This window comes from Solea senegalensis, linkage group LG20, assembly GCF_019176455.1.
Source record: "Solea senegalensis isolate Sse05_10M linkage group LG20, IFAPA_SoseM_1, whole genome shotgun sequence".
NCBI classification, from domain to species: Eukaryota; Metazoa; Chordata; class Actinopteri; order Pleuronectiformes; family Soleidae; genus Solea; species Solea senegalensis.
Window position 1 is genome coordinate 2,604,304 of NC_058039.1, and position 19,271 is coordinate 2,623,574.

General features: G+C 42.7%; 1 protein-coding gene across 2 annotated transcripts in view; it reads right to left on the reverse strand.

The window, feature by feature from the left end:
* Window positions 1-18,715, reverse strand: part of LOC122786474 (ephrin type-A receptor 7-like) — a 158,470-nt gene extending 139,755 nt beyond the window's left edge. For both annotated transcript variants that reach the window (XM_044052812.1, XM_044052813.1), the window contains exon 1: window positions 18,529-18,715. In XM_044052812.1, the coding sequence (XP_043908747.1) occupies window positions 18,529-18,607 (79 nt within the window). In that variant the 5' untranslated portion in view covers window positions 18,608-18,715. The remainder of the gene's footprint in view (window positions 1-18,528) is intronic.
* Between the last annotated feature and the right edge of the window lie 556 nt (window positions 18,716-19,271).

Below are 19,271 nucleotides of genomic sequence, written 5' to 3' on the forward strand. Positions count from 1 at the left end.
TGTATTATACAATCGTCTTATATAGAATACAATTACAATAATAACTAAAGCCTAAATACATACATACATACATATATGAGAGCAGAATATATACTACCTTTTGTTTTTAGCTATTATTCTCATATTAGGTGTATAGTATAGTGTACAGAGACTCAGTGGTAAATGCAAACATGTAAAACGGTTGTTTTGGATCCAGCTATTGACAGATACTGGAGGTTGTGATATAGGAATCGGAATCGAGCCATCTCTGCTACGCATGTGCATGTTCTCACACCTTGTATAATCTGTAGGAACACAGTTTGCCGCCACTTCCTGCACAAACGCACCTGCACTGCTCTGGACTCCAGAGAACCGTCGGGCGCTCGTGTGAAGGAGCTCCTTCATCTGCCACAGACAGCTTATGGCCATGTTATAGTCGGCTGGAGAGCAAAGAATGGATGGAGGGAGGGCGGGAGGTATCAAAGGAGCGACTCAGGGGTGGATGGTGGAGAGGTCGAGGATGACAGAGGGTGGAGATGATGAGGGCAGTGCAGGGTCACGAGTCCATGACTGCTGGAGCCCCGCAGAGATGAGTGGCACACGGCAGCGCTAATGAAATCTGTGGCACTCTCGTGGCAATTGGAAATTGGGGTGTGAGTTTGTTGGACAAGAGGGACGAAGACAACCAAAAAAGAGGAAATAATAAAAACTAAACTAGAGGAAATAGAGAAAATAAGTCTGACAGAGAATGTGGAGAGTGAGTGACAGAAAGAAGAAGATAAAGAAAGGAGACAAAGTTTCCTGACTATGCACAGCGATAACAGGCAGATTTGAATTTAAGGCCCGTCTCTCATGGACGTTTATAAATCGGGACGAGGAGCAAACACCAAGCAATTTCCCTGCAACACCAAACACAATACCTGATTGAGGGCAAATTAAAATGCAAATGTGAGACTTCCATTTTTCCTGATTCCACCTGCGAGATAAGCAAAGCACCTCTGTTTCTTTCATAAAGTGTAGGGCTGCGCACTGTGTGTGTGTTGATGCAGAAGGGTGTGTGTGTGTGTGTGTGTATATTTGTTTGTCAAGTTTGAAATGAGAGACGGGGAGACTGGAGGTGACGTTGTATAAACAGATTAGATTCAGTATTGTCCTCTCTGAGCTGCATTTCAAATCCCCATCCCTGCTGCCTTTGCCTCTGCCCTTGTCCGCCAGCAATCTCAATAGACTTTTAACACACTTCCACCCCATGAACAACACAGAAAAATGCAGATAAAACAGAATAAGATAAAAAAAAAAAGAGTCTAAACTATAAAACTGGTTAGAGGTGAATGGCGCTGCTACAATTTACTGACATAATGATGAGGAATTTTGATGTTAATACGTCATATTACCCATCCACTGTTTATCCTCCACATGAGGGTCGCAGGCAGTTCCCTACACCCACCCCTTAGCTGCCACTGTATACACACAAATGCTCCCTCGCACTGATAGTATTTCTTGACAGAGCACGTTTTAGATGAAGGAGGCAGCATGCAAATCATTTTACGTCACAAAGACCAAACCGAGGCAGCACAAGAACACTGACAACAACAAAAATCACCAAAATAATCACTGCAAAGCGCAGTGCACTACAAGAAGTGCTGGAGGCAATATTGTTTCAACAGTCTGCCATGACTGCATTAACCAAATAAGAACTAAAGAGAGAGAGAGAGCAGAGAAAAGGAGATAATTCAACTTTGCACAGTATCAGAGCATTTGAAAGAAAATAAACCAATGACTGCATATTAAAAAAAAGAGTATTCTGGTTCCATTTTGAGGCAAACTAATGAAAAAATAGCTTCTACTTGTTACGTGATTTAAAATATCTTTAAAAATGTTACTGAAGAGTTAATGGTCTCAATTGTTTCGCAGCTTTTCCAACTTTGTAAATGATGTTCCAGCAAAATAGATGATATTAGCACAGCACATACTGACAGGTGGTATTGTCCATAGTAGGACGTGGTCACACCTGAACGTCTTAATACTAGCTGTCCTATATAGCAGCTAGCTGAGCTAGCGTAGCACTGAACGATGTTATGATGTAAATGTAACTTCCCTGCTTCATCAAAGGAACAGGCTTGCTACGTAGCACTGCTCCACCAAATGCAGCTTTCTGTTTTGTTTGTACTATTATAATAATCATTGACTACCAAAATATTTGCTGCTGGTCTAGTGGCAAAAAAGATGATTTCTCTTATGACTAATGGTTTAAAACGTAATAATCCCTTAGTCAACACTTTACCTTTGCTTCAATTCTTTATTGGAGCAGCACTGTGACTCATGTCTTCTTCAAGGGTTGACAGAGTCTGGTCCAGACCACAAACTGCAACAAAGCCATCACTTAACCATATGATTTCAAACCACTCCAAGTCACGGGTCAGAAACACATTCACGTGCTGTGGTCACATGGTCTCACCGAGCAGAAGGCCTGTGGCTCAAGCCAAGGCGAGGGCAAATGTTGACTGCTAAGCACTGCCCAGTTACCGACGGTCACACTGTTTGAGTTGTGGCAAAATCACAAGCCCGTTCTCTATTTTTCAGACAGATACTGGGAATTAGCAGGAGAGACAGAAATAGGTTGGAATAGAAAGTGGAAACAAAAGGAAAATGATTGGAGAGTGCGACTATCAGAGGCACAGAATGTCACGTACGGTGATAAAGAACGAGGCGACGAGTATAACTAAACCAAACGGCCTTTCCTTGAAACTACTCTTTGACTAACTGTGCTGAATTTTTCATCAGCTTCCACTCTCACGGGGGTGGTCGGCTAAAAGCAAGCTGTCCTTGTGCTCGCATGCTGTGTACGTTCATGTGGGGGAAACAGAGAAAAAAAAACAACATCTGCAGACATGACACATGTCCTGCAAATGAGGACTGAACCAAAACACAGAAACAAGTCATTCAAAAGGGAGCAAAGAAGTGGGGAAATCAAAATCCAATTAAAAATTTAAAACGCGGACGCTTTGTGTTTTCAATAAAATCATAAATGATCACAAATTCATGTTTTTAAAACTGAAACTTGAACGTTGAGGCTTAATCATAAGAAAGTGTTAAATACCCTTTAAAAACCTTTTTGCATGAGTCCGTGTCACATTTCAAATCAAATTGTAACACAGTGTTGTCAGAAACTCCTCGTTTAAATGATGAATGACTGAGCTTTACAGAAGTGATTCCTCAGATTGAAAAACTGGACTCAATCACATGTTTGCATTCCAAGAACGGAAAATAAGGTTAAGCGTCAGACTTAACCTTAACTACTATCTACCGTCTGTGCTGCAACGTCCACATTTATCTGCAACTACTCGCACAAAATAAAGCTGATCTGAGTCTGAGTGGTGCTGCCACTCTGCATCATCATCATCATCATCATCACCAATACACAATTCACTCGCTCTCCGTAAACAAACAAAAAGCCACGCGAGAGATGCTGAACACCATGTCTCTGTTGTCTTTAAATTCTGCAGTGTGCTAAACAATTACATTCCACAAACTACTAACCAATTTACATTCACATGTAAAGCTACACAATCCTGGGCCATGAATAAGCCTTATTGAGTGCTTTAGTGGCATTTAGTGATTTACTGCCAGACCCCTTCAAATGACCTTCCAGCAAAGTCCATTACTTTAACTCCCACCAACCAAACACACACACACACGTACATATACAGTACATATATATATATATACAGTATATGTATATATATATATATATATATGTTATAAAGACATGAGAAAGGAGGCAGGTAATTCGCCATTAACTCAAGCCGCTCAATCCCTGAAACACAGCCAAGCTCAATTGTGTGAGCGAGTCAGACGGAGAAAGAGAATGGGAAAAAGATGGATGGAGTGAGAGAGACAGATGGAAAGAGCAATTGCAAGAGAGTAGAGGAGCGAGTGAGAGGGTAAGAAAAAAAAAAGAGGAGGGGAGGCACTTGCAAAGCATCTACTCCCATCTGCTTGGGAAAGAGAATCCCAGTCACCTCAGCTCCATACCACCGTTTCACCACTTCAGCAATGCATTAACATACATATGGACATTAAATAATGCATCCAATGGACTTCACAAAGAGGACAGTAATTGACTTCATGTGACAACAACAAATGCTAATCTAAGTGCCACGAAATTGGCTAAACAGCACGTGTGCGAGCTAGCACAGCATGCAACCACACAAGAGAAAATGGAACAAATACCTTCATCATTATAACCCCCATAGTAACCCTTAGTAACCCCATTAAAATCAATTCATCCGTAGAGGGTGTGCTCACATACGCGTTTACACGATAACAAAGCTCACCTCACACACACACACACACACACACACACACACACACACACACACACACACTAAACACAGGGGCAAACCAATTACAGCACAAAAACCATTCTTAGAAAAAAAAACCCACAAACACAGACACACACATTCCACCCAACGCTCAGTTCTTCCCAGCAGATTTGTAATAATAAGCATAGCTAGCATTTAGCCACAGGCTGGACCAAGACAAAAAAAACACGTAATTATTTCACTGCTTAAGCTACAAAATAAAAAAAAAGACAACAATTTTCACTCTGAAATATCAAACGATCATTTATCTTCACATTTACACTACAAGCCCAGAGAGTGTTAATGGACTGCACTTAAAGAGTGAATTTCTGGTTTTAACGACCACTCACAGAGTCTGTTGATTTAGCATTCCTCCATTCGCAGACTTGAGGAACCAGGGATCAAACCTCCAACCTTTCCATTAGTGGACAACCCACTCTGCCACTCGGGCAGAGGCTCAGGAGTGTGTGTGCACCTTTGAGGTGACAGGAAACATGACACATTACTTAATTTTGTTTGTCCGAAACTAATCAGCATGGATATAAGATTGCATGCTTGGATTACAGGCGGGATGGGGAGCAGTTACTGATTTGTATTGTGTTTAATTCACATAAATATAACAGCTTTACTGTTTAGCCATTAAAATGAACAGATTAAGACACGAAAAGGCAAAAGAGGAGAGAGAAACATAGAAAGAACCAGTCTTTTGTTTGATAGACTAGACTGACGCTGAGTTGTTAGGCTCTCTAAAAATCATTTTCAAATTATATCTGGCTAAAGACCCAGATCGTTTTGTGAGGAGTTGGAGACTAGACAGAGAACTAATGAGCAACTGTGGATTTATTTGATTTAACTTTATTCTGCCGTGCCAGAAGCACTGCATGGTACAAATAGCTCTTGGTCCATTTTTGTAGAATGTTTTCTGTAAGACGTGAGCATCAGGGCCAACAAGTCATGTGTGCAAAGAAGAGGGTTTTCCATCCTGGAATATCAGATCAGACGCTGCCCCAATTTGAAAGTGGGGCTTTGAGGCGTTTGCCTGCCAGAATGTAGATGAGTCTTCCAGCTGAGACACACTATCTGTACTCGCGACAGTTTGTCATAGCTCTGGTTCTGGCACCTGTGGTACGAAACAAGCAATATCCATTCTCTTTGATGAATCTGCGATATCGCCACAGGAACCATATGCATCGTGTGTGATTTACCTGTGGTGATTGTGTAGGGTCAGAGTGCACAGGAGAAAATGCCTTGGGTGATGGACAGTTGGCTGCGGATGAATACAACGCCGTGCTCTCTGCATGACTGGCTCGCCGACAGAAACCAAATGATCAAATGGCAATAGGGCGTCTCGCTAACTTGATTATCAGTTGAATAGTTCTGTGATCGACGGCTGGCTCCCTCACTCAATGGGCTTTCTGCATAGCTGTCTCTGTGGTGTGCTGCTTTGTTGCCAGATTACCTGACTAACTGGCTGGTTGTCCAGACAGCTGGTTAATGAACTAACCGATCGGCTGGTCGGGCGCAGCGATTGGCTGACGGGCTAATTGACTTAAAGACAGGAAGGCAACATTTATGGTCGAGAGGAAGCAGGAAAACAACAAGATCACACTCCACCCAACCACCCTGCACTGATGACATTCTGATTGCAATCACAATCAGATGCACAAAGAAACGTGCACGCGTGCACACACACACACACACACACAAATGCATGCTCTTAAATGTGCTTCTAATCTGTGCAATCACATGCAGAACAAGTATCCAGTGAGCTAACAGTGACACAGCATGCACGTACAGTATAAACACACAATCCACACAGTTCCAATTAGCAATATTGTCAAAAGTGAATTAAAATAATATATATATATATATATATATATATATATCTATTTGTATATTTGGTAGATTTGTTTTGTCTGCTTCAAACCTCTTCTTGCTTCTCAACTATTCAAATATTCCTGCCTCTGCTCCGTCTCTACCTCGCTCCCCATCATCTGCAGTGTTACTGAAGAGAGCTGATTTGTGGTTTCCGTTTGTTTTGGATAAAAACTTAACAAGCTTAACAACGAGGGCCGGATCACGCCTCAACCACAAACAACTTCCCCCCCAAAAATGTTTCTCTGTCCTTCCCACAGACTGTACATGAAACATGGACGTAGGCAACTGATTTGAAAAAGGAAGTCTAGCTACCGGAAGTAGCAGTTAGCCACCAGGGGGCGACTCCACTGGTCGGTGGCAAAATGAGAACCTGGAAATTCCCGGTCAAACTGGGATTTTAACCAACGACCATCGGCCCCTCCCATCGTATGACCAGCGCTAATGCAAGACCAATATTTCATCCCTGCTCCTTAGCTTACTCCACTCTCACTGATGATAAACGGAGCAGATCAGATCTCATGCTGTTGTGTTAACCTCCGCTGCCACATGACACTTTGCATCCTCCGCCACCTCCAAAGCTCTCACCTCCTGATAAACTGAGAGGGGCAAGTCCCATGCTGGCGCGTTAACCTGTCTCGCCCACTCGCCCCGTCGCGTCCTCTGCCATCTTCCGCTGCTCACACTCACACTCACACTCTCTCGCCCTCAGCGCAGTCACTAGCACCCTTCCATTACGGACTGTCTTCACTGCAGGGGGGGCTATCACTACAGAGACACCCCGCTTTCCTCCGTGTCTGTGTGGAGCGGGTGCAGCAGATGACGGGGGTGCAATGAGGTGTGCGGCGGGGCGAGAGAGAGAGAGCGAGGGGTATCATAAAAGCGATTGAGCCAGAGCCGCACGATTTATGTATTTATTCATTACCGAGGAAGCTGCGTATTAAAAGATTGGGCAATTTTCCAGGTCACTGACCAAACCCACACTGTGAGGAAGCGATGAAGAGGACAGCAGAGGAGAGACAAAGAGAGATAAAGAGAGAGAAGCTGAGAAGGCAAGTTGGTAAAGGAGATATTGGCAGTTGGACACACACCGGTGCATCCAGACCTCGCCTGTGAGCGTGTGCGAGAAGGAGCCAGAGCAAATCTACGGTTCGTGCATGCGTTTGTCTGAGCACCGGCTGTGGTTAATGAGTTTGAAAGGTCAAACGCCTCTCAGAAAGATTAATGGGGTTTCCCGGGCATGGGGGTAATGGTTTACGAGGCCCAGCCGGACACATTTCCAACATGACGGTCATTACCGGCACAGGGCAGAGACAGGAGAAGGGATTGCAAGCAAAGACAAGGACTAAACAAACCTGCTGGGCAGACGGCACACTTCTGAAGAGTGTCCTTCTGTCTACATGTCATTTTGCATCAAACAGCAGTCTGATATTGGGGATATTTTAATCTATCAAATAAATGGTCACAGGCAGATTCTGGTTTAAAGTCGAAAAGCTGCAGAAACCAGTTTCCAAGTACTGCAAATCTATAAGTTTAAAATAACATGTTACATGAAATAGAAAAGGCAATAAATCCTGTGTGCCAACTCGACGGCCGCTCCTGTTTATTACAATAACAAGGTCCACTCAGCCTCCACTCAGTGTGTGGCCATTATGAAGGTCAGTGCCTGCTGTGATCAGCCACAGCCCATTTGGTCTGAACTGTCTGCTGCAGGTTGCTCTTTGTCCAAAACTGACACTTGTTGTGCTTTGGTGCTAGAGCTGAAACGATTCAGCGATAATCAATCGACAACTATTATGATAATCGATTCATCGGATTAAAACAAGCTTCTTAAAAGTGATTATTTTCTTCCTTTCTTTGCTCTTGATAACAAAGAAATCATTAAAGGTGAAACATTTTGGTTTGAGAACATCATCATTTCCAGGTTTGACGAACATTTTTTAAAGAAAATAATTGACAGATTAATAGTTATTTGTCGCTCTATTTGGTGCATTCAGGTACTGCAGAATCACGATTGTCCACTTAAAACATCAATGTGATGTCAAATCCCTTTTTAAATGAATGACAGACACAGAAACGTTGACGTATGCTTTATGAAAACAGAATGTAAAAACAAAGATTTCCTATTTTACTTGCTTTAGTGATCTGAACAAACACCGCACTCATAAATTGTGGAAATGCACCTGCCGTTTGTGGGCGATGATAATTTGCAATGTTCCATTTGAGATCTCCATGTGCTCGAGGCCGCACATGGAAACAGCTCGAGTGTAACGGCGCTTCAGTTCTACAGCCAATACTTGACTTGCAGATATCCACAGGTTTTCACAGCAGCACCTGAATGCACCACACAAACAATCAACATGTGTGTGTGTGTGTTTGGTTAACAAGTGCTGCAGCTCCACTTGCCGTCGCTCTGGCCCATTTACTGAAGTCGTTGTAGTTGCCAGGCATCTGCCATTAAATAAAAAGTCAGCTCAATATTCCTGAAAACTTTGTCTGGGGTTATTCGCCGTGACCTAAATGCACGAGTATTGCATAACACGGCGGTGTTGTTGATGGTGAATGTTTTAGCAGCCCGTTATTCTTTCATTAACACTCCCTACAGTCTCCAGATTTGCCAGATGGACGGCTGAACGGGAAAAAGCAGCGGCGAGCGCGATGTTGCATTTAATCATGAGCAAAGGAAAAAAAAATCTAAAGAACATGTTGGATGTAAGGTGCAGTGTTGTCATCAGCAGAGGCAGGAGACGGATAAGCAGACACGGAAAGCACATTAAGAGTCAGCGTTCGTACGGCTGTCCGGCATCAGAGCCAGTGAAGCAGACATGAAGAGGGGAGGCTAATGGCAGAGGGAGGGGTGGAGTTCAGCTGTAGAGGTGTGTGTGTTGGATGTTAAGAGAGCAGGATTGAGAGAATAATCCCACGTAATCTTGTCACCTCACTTAACTGTTACTTCATTGGAGCTGGATTTCCGGACAATGCTGTCTCATCTGCAGCTGATTCAAAGGGTCAGAGCGCGTTGGACGACCTCTCCTTCCAAATCGGCAATGCACTAAATTTCACGTCAACAAATAATGGGTACGTGGTGTTTTTGTATTGTAACCTCAGCTTCTTCATCCATTTATTCTCAAGTAAACATAAATCACCGAAATGCAATCACTGGCCACTTCATTAGGTCGATAACATGTCAGGAGAGTCTGCTGCTGGAGGGTTTCGTGTGTTCTTCTCTCAGACGTGACCTTCTGCAAACCTTGGTTGCGATGACTTACTGTTGTTCTACTATCATTTATCATAATAACTACACCAACTAACTACAGAAAGTTTATTCTAACTTCAAATTCAAATTACAGCCTGTACATGCTAGTTAAGTTCATGTTAACTTCTTCCTCCGACTACTTGGCAAACTGCTCTCCAACCTTTTTCATTTGAATTTCAGTCCCCCATTTATTACTCACCCTACATAACTTACATATAGTCCCTTTAAATAATTCACCCATTCACTCACACATTCATACAGTGCATCTATGTGATCACTTGAACGACAACTCGCTCGACCACTGATCCACTGTCACTCCCCCAGAACTCCGTAAAGCTAAATAAACACTATCCCTAATCTTACATAACTTATAATAGAAAATGGAGCAAAGAAATATAAAACACAGGAAGTGAGGACAGTTTGTGAAAATGAGGACAATTTGGCCTTAAAGGGTTTTTTGAGGGGAAAGACTTTTAGTGTGTGTGTGTGTGTGTGACCTTTGTGACCTCCATGACAGTGTGATGTGACTGCTTAAACCAGGCTCAGTTGAGGTTGATGATCTCTGTGCCAACATCTGAAAGGAACGGGCAACACATTTAACCTCCAGTAAAACACTACACCTCTACACACACACGTTCCAGATCTTTTCCCAACATTTTTCTCACAGGAGCCTTTGATGCCTGATGCGACAGAGCGTGGACGGTCAAATCTGAGGCACTGCGCAGTCACAGAAAAGGCCAGGTAGTTCTGGAAAGTTTGCAGTAACAGCTTCACGATCAAGTGAACAAAGAGGTTTGAGAACAAAGTGTCAAATCAAGAGCAATCTCAGCCAAAACATCAGGCCCTGAAGTACGGAGACGTATCGGATTACCAGTGTTTATGTGGCCAGTTGCCTCTGAAAGTCAGACCGCAGATGAAATGAGGGTTTTTTTGTTTTTTTTTGTTAAACCGAAGCTGAAGTGATTGATGTGTGGGTGATTTTGTTTGTTTTTTTACTCCTAAAAAGTAAAGAAATTAAAAGAAATGCAGGGAAGCGTGAGGGAGGTTGACTGACTGAGCTGTGCCGAGTTGCCAATTCAATCCCCCAACATGCCCACTCACATCAAGCCTCGCATTAATGCAGTTAGTGTTTACTTTAAATGCAACACACACACACACACACACACATCCTGTGTGGTAGAGGACTGTGCCAAGAGCACGGCAGCTACAGCTCTGAACAAAGACACAACAGTGACATTTATCAACTTTAGACACTTCAGGATACAAAATCCTGCCAAGAAACTCCTCAAATCTATTAGCATCCCAACAAAAAGCGGCAGAGATGAATCACGAGTGTAGATATCTGGCAGAAATGCGTCTCCACTCCATGATACTGTGTAGTCGGAGATATTATCTGATTCAGTTTCTCTTTTTTCCCAGTTTTTTTGCACATAACCTTTGAAGAACCTTTAGAAAAGAGGACCTTTAGATGTTTACATAAGCGTATGACATAAAAAGCACACACACATTTGTGTGAGTAGCTCTCGTTTATGCTTCGGCGGGGCCTTTTTGACCTCTGACCTCAACTATTTACATAAAAGAACAAGACTATGTTTGCTCACTTTTTCTACCACAGTAGCCACACTGATAACCCTCACCTGTCCTCGTCTTCTCGCTGCGCGATGAAGACGTAACGGACAAACAATCGGCACATGAACCGGAGACAGAGGTTTTCATTAATGAATTGTACACATGCACACACGATGTGTACGATGTTGCTCTAATAAGTTTATGCGACGGAAATGTTTGGTCATAATTAGACGCTCAACACGCTGACAATGAACAGATGTGGTTCTATTTTAGTGCCGCAACCAACACTTTATCTCACTGTCAGCACTGACAATCACAGACTATGTGATTATTAAACTCACATTCATTTTAATAAGCTCGGGTGTCCGTGAAAACAAGTCACGTGACGTCTATGAACCCAAGGAAAACCAGTGTTTTGGGAACAGAGCTGAAAATGTGAAGTCTGTGCTTGTCGTGGATGTTTTTGGGGGGAAAAAAATGGACGTGAACCCGAAACCTTTTTACAATTACAACTCCACTGCTTGGCCAGTATTAGAGCTGAAACAATTAATCGATTTTACCATTGCAATAATCAGTTAATAGGTTTAAAGCTTTTTTTCATGATTATAACAAGATTTCCAATTGTTTAAGTTTCTTAAATGTGAATATTTTCTTCATTTCTTTGCTCTGGATAACAAAGAAATCATTAAAAGTGAATCATCATTTTGGTTTGTGGACAAAACAAGACATTTTAGACTATCATTATTTTAACAAACACCGATCAACATTTTTCTGACATTTTATGGACCAAACGATTAATCGAGAAAATAATCGTCTGATTAATCGACTACGTTAGCTATAATAAAATAATCGTTAGCTGCAGCGCTAATATTTACTAATAAACTTATTAATAATGACATTAAAAATCTAATTTCTGGAATCAAAAAGACCCAAAAACGTCGGTCAATATTGCTGAAAGGCCTCGTAAAACCCCATCTTCCTTCCTGCATGATCACACTCCTTGGCCCTCTTGCATGTATATACACACACACACACACACACACACACACACACACACACACACACACACACACACACACACACACACACACACACACACACACACACACACACACACACACACACACACACACACACACACACACACACACACACACACACACACACACACACACACACACACACACACACACACACACACTATTCTTGCCGATCCAGCAGAATAGACCCACCGCTGTAGTCGTGTCCTTACCCTGAACAAAGGAAATCAGGTGACCCCATCGGGATTCAATAAAGACAAATTCTCTCTTGCACTTACAATTCATCCGTCCATCAGTCTGAGTCAATGTGCTCCAGTGGGTTGTGGGAGGTAAATAAGGATCTGGCTGAGCTGATGCACCGACTTGTTATAGGAATTCTTGGTCTCTTTCATTATACGCAGCACACAGGAGCCATGGAACAAAGCCGTGGTGGCAGTTTACAATTCCCTCCTCGCTTGTTCCCTCCCACCTGTCTTCTCTCTCTTCCAATTTTCTTTCCGTCACTCCCTCATCCACTCTCCCTCCTCAAGCCGCGTACCTCCACCCTCACCCCTGAACCTGACACCTCCCTGTCCTCTCTCCTGCTTGTAATGCATCTTTTTTTTTGTCGTCTCTCCCTCCCTATATTAATTTCACCACACTGATGCCTCTGCTCTCATCTCCAGCTTAATCTCGGCGCTCCTGAAAATGACAATGTCCCCGGGGCTTGGACAAAGGGGCGCAGAGCGCGGCGCGGCGGCTGTCATCTTCACAAAACACGGCCAACCTTTCATATTCACGGAGGTCACGGTCATCTGATCCGACGCGCACAAGTCTGCGGATTTTCTCGCCGTTGGAAGACGGACCGGTGCAATCAGGGCCGGCAGCGGCAGCAGAAATAAGCCGGAATAAATTACACACAATTAGTCCCAAATGAAGCCTGCGAGGGTGGAGTCTGGCAACTGCTGGTCAAGCCAGTATAAGTCTGATCACTTTTAAGTACTGCTTCTAGCACTTATTATAAGATTTGGTTACAATTTAATGTGGAGTTTATTAATAAATAAACACTTTCATTGATTTGTGTTCAAAAAGGCAACAATAAACAAACAGGGAGGTCCCGGTGAGGCTGCAGCAGCTATAGATTCTTTTCATAATTGACTAATCTGTTCAGTGTTTGGCCCTTAATGTCAGACAATGTTGTCAAATGACATTATTAAAATCTTTACATGTGAAGCAGAACAACCAGAAAACAGTGAATTATAAGAAGCTACAAATATCAGAGACCTTGTTTCCTGAACTACCTGAAATTGAACTGGGGGTGAGAATTCTAGGCTATAACTCGCAATATAACGGCACACGGTCGACAATAATGATATCAATAAGCACTATACTTTAAGACAAGTCAATACCAAACACTCTAAAAGTATATAAAAGAGATTTTCAGGCAACAGAAAAGAATATTCAAGTCTTCCATACATGTTCAAGTAGGCCTTTAAATACTGGAGGTACAGGGAGATATTTAGGGCGTTACCCTTGACAAACTTAGCAACATTATTAATGGCAATGAGAGGGTTTTTTTTACTCAAGTGTGGTCTCCTGTACTTGACTATTTACCTAGGGAACAGAGTCAGTTAGTGCTGAAAGGTTAAAGTTGCCTGCAATGACCAAACTCATCCAAAATAAACGACTCTCTCTAACTTACAGTATAATCACTGTAAGACAAAGACACGTGTTTCTATCATGTCAGATTGAGAGACTGCGCTGGTCGACTAAACTTAGTAATTTAGTAATCTGTTTCCTTTTGTACTTCATCGCTGTTGAATTAAGATTTAATCTTAATGCGATATAAAATCTACCAAAACTAGCTTTTTTTAGGATTTGGACGACTTTTCACAATGTGTCCACCACGACGCTGCTGCCGACACCTTCCACCCTCATTCTGTGATAAATGTCACCACATGAGTCAGGACCTAGGGACGTCAGTAAGTCAAATTGGCTGGGAAATCCCTGTAGAGAGTTCTAGTTTTTTCCATTTTTCATTTTTATAGTGATATATGGCAACAGTGCATCAATAATCTTACCTCCCTTTTCCTGAAGAGGTGTCATTTAGTGAGAAAGAGACTGTTTATGTAAAGTGTGATACGATTAAGACTCTGCTTGGCCTCACTCCTTGGAATGAACCATGTAGGCCATGTATGACACACACTGGACTGAAGAGGAGCACTTGTATATAAAGTCAGTGGAAAAACACACGTGGATGAAAGAGAAAAGATATGAACGCGATTAAAAAACTGTTTTAGACTTAGAGACGCCACGTCATACGAGACTGAAAGTCAAGCTGAAAACATCTGTCTTTACTTCTCATGGTGCAACATGTTTGACTTAGAGTCAGAACAACAACCCTTCATCATATAATGTCATTCTTCAGGGTTATAATCTGAGGGATTACGCTGACAAAAGAAGGCCCATTTTCAACCACAAAGTGCAAGTACAGGACTTCAGTCAGTTATGAGACAATGGGCCCATTCACCCGTCACTATTAACATCTGGATCACAACACTAAATATGATCATTCCACTGGTTTCCCTGTGTTCAAATACACACTCTTTTTGCGGGGACATAATTATGTTTTTAATAAATCTGACCGTACAGATGGGAGAGAGACATGAAATAAGATTAAGATTAATTTAAGAAGTGGAATAAGTAATCTTGTGACGATCAACGCGGCAGTGCTGATTAGTCTAAAGTACTAAGAACATACAGCTGGTTGAGACGACTAGATTACAGCTCTGGCAGCATTTGTTTGGTCCAAACTCGACAGAGCCTGAAAAATAATAGCCTTTATCGAAGCGTCTACTCGCCCGTGAACAGATGCACACATCTGACGCCATATCACCAGCACTTATGACCATCATAAAAATTCAGCTTCGCCATTAACGAGAATCACTTCTTCTTAATTAACTCGTGTCTAACTGTGACTGCTGATAACTATTTACACAATCCAGCCACCGCGGTTTATTTTGAGTTGTAAATAGAAAAGTCTGCATCTAAAAAGAAACATGAGGTCAATCACTTATCAGTTTCTACTCATTACATGTTATACATGTCTTTATTAAATGTTTATACCTTATTTAAAAGCCCCAAATTTCTCTAAAAGAACCTGAAATTATCAGGCATTTGTAATGGATCTTGACCCGAGACAGACAATCAGGACCGGTCAGGACCTGGGACTCAGGTCAGGTATCCATGCTCTGGAGAGGAGTTTGAGGAGTTTGAGGAGTTTCTTTTGGTTTGTTAGTTTGACAACCTCAAAATGAACAGAATATCTGGCACTGCACAAACTGGTGTCCTCAGTGAGTCACCTGCCACGTTTGAAGCTTCTCAAGCTGGACAGCTCTGCATCGAGCAGCGAGACGTGGCCGCACGTCTCCTCACACCACCTCTGAGCGCGGTCACGGTGATCACGTCTGAGGACGCGTTCAGGACGGACGTCACAAAGTGTACATGACAAGTGAGGATTGTTGTAATAAGACTGCAGGTAAACAGCAGTCTGCACACCTGCCAGGAATTACAGTGCAGCACGAGTCTCCTCCATCACTCTGACGCGAGGAGGCGTCAAGCAAAAAGCTACGGCTGCAGCGACAGGATGATCTCACAGGTTACGCTGCAGTCTCTGACTCTCAATCACTGCGCTCCCCTCACACACTCTGCCTCTATTGTTCTGTACCCGTCTCGTCTCTCTCCCTCTCAGCTCTACTGCAGAACGGGATAGATGCAGAGGGAGGGAGGGAGGGAGGGAGGGGTGCGGAGGTGGAGAAGTAAATGAGATCCCGATGAGATGCCAAGGTGTGTTAGCAGTGAGGCGTGGGGAATGAGAAATGGGGGGGCCTGAAGGGGAGGGGTGGGGGAGTGGCTGGATTGACTGTGCGTGAGGTGCTGGTGCGGGATGTGGTGGACACCCGGCTCTGCCTGCACGGTGCCCCCGGTCATATTAGTGTTTGCTAAGTCAGCTCAGGATGCAGGAGGAGCGCAGGAGAGGAAGAAAAGTGTGCATGTGTGTGTGTGTGTGTGTGGGGAAGAAGAGGATGACATATGAGAGGATAGTGAGAAGAACAAAGGAAAGGAAATAGGAAGACAGGAGGAACAACACGGAGCACTAACGATGGGAAGAAGTAACAATACAAAAATGTAGGAGCACATTAAAGACAAACCGCGACATGGAAAACTGAAGAAGATCTAATAAATGATTCGAACGGCACAAGAACAGCTGAAGTTCAAGACTGGTGAGCAAATGATCACGTAGTATAAAACCAAACCGTCACTAGAGGAAATACTAGAGCCTAAATAAACACTTCTGTGTTGCTCACTATAACAGAACACACAGAGTGGACAGGTACATCAATTCCCTCATTAAATATGGACATAATGACAGAGAACTTAAAAAGGAAATCTCAACAGTGTTTTTTCCCCCGATCTCCCAAATCCTCACGAACCGCGAAGATGAATCGCTGCCAATAGCAGCCTTCGGGAGCACATTGCTTTCACAGCAATTAATCTCAGCATCAATTAAACAAAAGCTAGCATCCAAATCCAGCTACCCAGCATTCCAGGGAACCTAATCGATCTGGCAACGAGTCTGGCAAGAGCGGAGGAAGTGTGTGCATGTGTGTGTGTGTGTGTGTGTGTGTGTGTGTGTGCATGTGTGTGTGTGTGTGTGCATGTGCGTGCCCAAGAAGACGGCAGATCACTACACCATGCGTGTGTGTCACATTATTTCCATGAGCGAGCTCGCGTGCAACATGTTCATGTCAGGCCAAATGTGTGCATTAGAGTTCGCGTGTGCTCCAAAGAGCTTTTGGATGCGTGTGTCAGGGATGTGTATGTGTGTGTGTGTGTGACTGATGATGATTGTGATTCCAAAAAACACTCAGCTGTGCCTTGATAATAAAGCTTCTCTTTAGAAGAAAGCCTGTGGATCTGAAGCCATTATGTTCTTCTCTGCTTCTCAGAACTAGTTAGGATCACTTTCACCGGGTTTACCACACACACACACACACACACACAATGCCTTACCTGTACCCTTACCCTAACCTTACACATCACAACTAAATACCTCACCCCTCACCAAGTCTTAACCCACAGAAATCCCTTTAAAGTTTTCTTTAACCTAAGTTTTGTGGCTCTCACGATGAAACCCGTACAAGAACACACACAGAGTCTGGTTTGTATGACTTCAGAGGACATTACATTGATTCATTTCTAATCTTAACCATAACTACTACTGGCCTCACTTGAACCCATAACCCCAACCTTAACCTAACAATACAACATGTTTTCCCCTAAAAGTATAATCATTTCCATCATGGAGACAAGTTTGTTGTCCCCATAAGGAAGACAAATCCTTATGAAAACATAGTTGGGTCCCCATAACATGAGTAATACTGGACACACACACACACACAGTCAGCACTATGAATGTTAGTTAACGCTCAGAAGTTTTCATAGGTTTGCAATAATTAGTCAGAGAGGCGTTTATCTGTGACAATCAACCAGACCTCTGCTGCTGCTGTTTGTAAAAGCTCCTTCACTCTGCCGCACACTTGAGTGCAGATGCACTGGGGGCAATTAAACAAGCCAGCAATCCAAATCCCAATCCCACATCAGCATTAAATCTTAATAAAACACTCAGTGAATCATGCATTCGTCAGACTCCTGCTCTTAACGCTGACAGAAAAGAGAAGGAGACACAAAAGCTCCACAGTTTACTGAAGAAAAAGAAAGCAGAGAGTAAGAGTTGCATGCAGTGGATTATGCATGTGTGTCACAGCATCACTGACAGCTCCACAGTGTGGAAAGACAAAAGAAAGCTCACATTTAATATAAAGTTTGGTGTCAACAGACTCTCAATGTCTTTCTCTAAGAGGAGAGTGAATAAAAGTGAGGATGTATCACACACTGGGATATTATATATGAAATCTGACATAACTTGAGTACAACTGTGAATAATTATTCATTTTACGCGTTTTTTTGGATCAAATACATTTTAAATGAAATAAAGTAGACTGACTTCTACTTAATTTTATAATCAACTGTGATTATTGACTATAATATAATGCGTTATTATGTTTCCTATTGTGTTCGCGTTCATCTGGAATAAACGCTCCGAGTAGAAGAAGCGTTCCCAAACGCGTAAATCTGTCATTTTTGGAAACGCGGCTCTCCACTATCGCATCTTCTCTCTCAGGATTTTCTTAGAAAAACACGACATCTCTGTTTCCAAGTGAATCAAAACGGTTCCGTTCTCCATCACAGGACAAGTGCAAATACCCAAACTCTCTCCTCCGCGGACACAGTCTGTGGATCAAGGCTGCCGCGGACTAGACTCGAGCCGTTTCTGGAGACTAAACGAGCCATAAAAGCACATGTTTGTGTGTTTTGTGTGTTTGTTTGTTTGAATTCCACGTACCTTCTTCTGCGTTACAGTCTTCTACTCGGTTCAGCAATAATATCCAAAGCACCGACATCAGCGTTTTAGGGAGATCCATGTTTGTGTGGCCAGTTCCGCGGGGCTCTTGTCATCGCTCTCCAGCCTGTGCGCAACGCAGCCGCAGCAGAGACGCAGACACTCGGAGGTTCGAACGGAGCGGACGCCGTCTGGGCAACTAGTGCAGGAGCCACGCAGCCACACGCTCTATTTCATATCTCGGGGGAGGGTTTTGTCGAGGAGACTGACACGCGGAGAGCGCAATGGAGTGGGATGTGGAGCGCACGAGCGGACCTATCGAGGAGCTGCGACCGAGTCTCCGCGCCAGGTGTTTCCACTACACTTTAATTGGCGCGAGCTCTGCAGCTTTTTACACACTGTCCTCGTGTCCTGTCAGTTTGGACGTTTAAAATATCCTGCTTTTATTCAGCAATTACAACATGTGGTACCCAAACAAGAGCTGCAGCTCTTAAGTGATTAATAATCTTTAGCAAATCAATTCATAATGTTGTATTTTAATATATATATATATATATATATATATATATATATATATATATATATATATATATATACATATATACATATATATATACATATATATATATGTATATATATACAGTATAAACATATATATATATATATATATATATACACATATATACACATATATGTATATATATATATATATATATACATATATATATACATATATGTATATATGT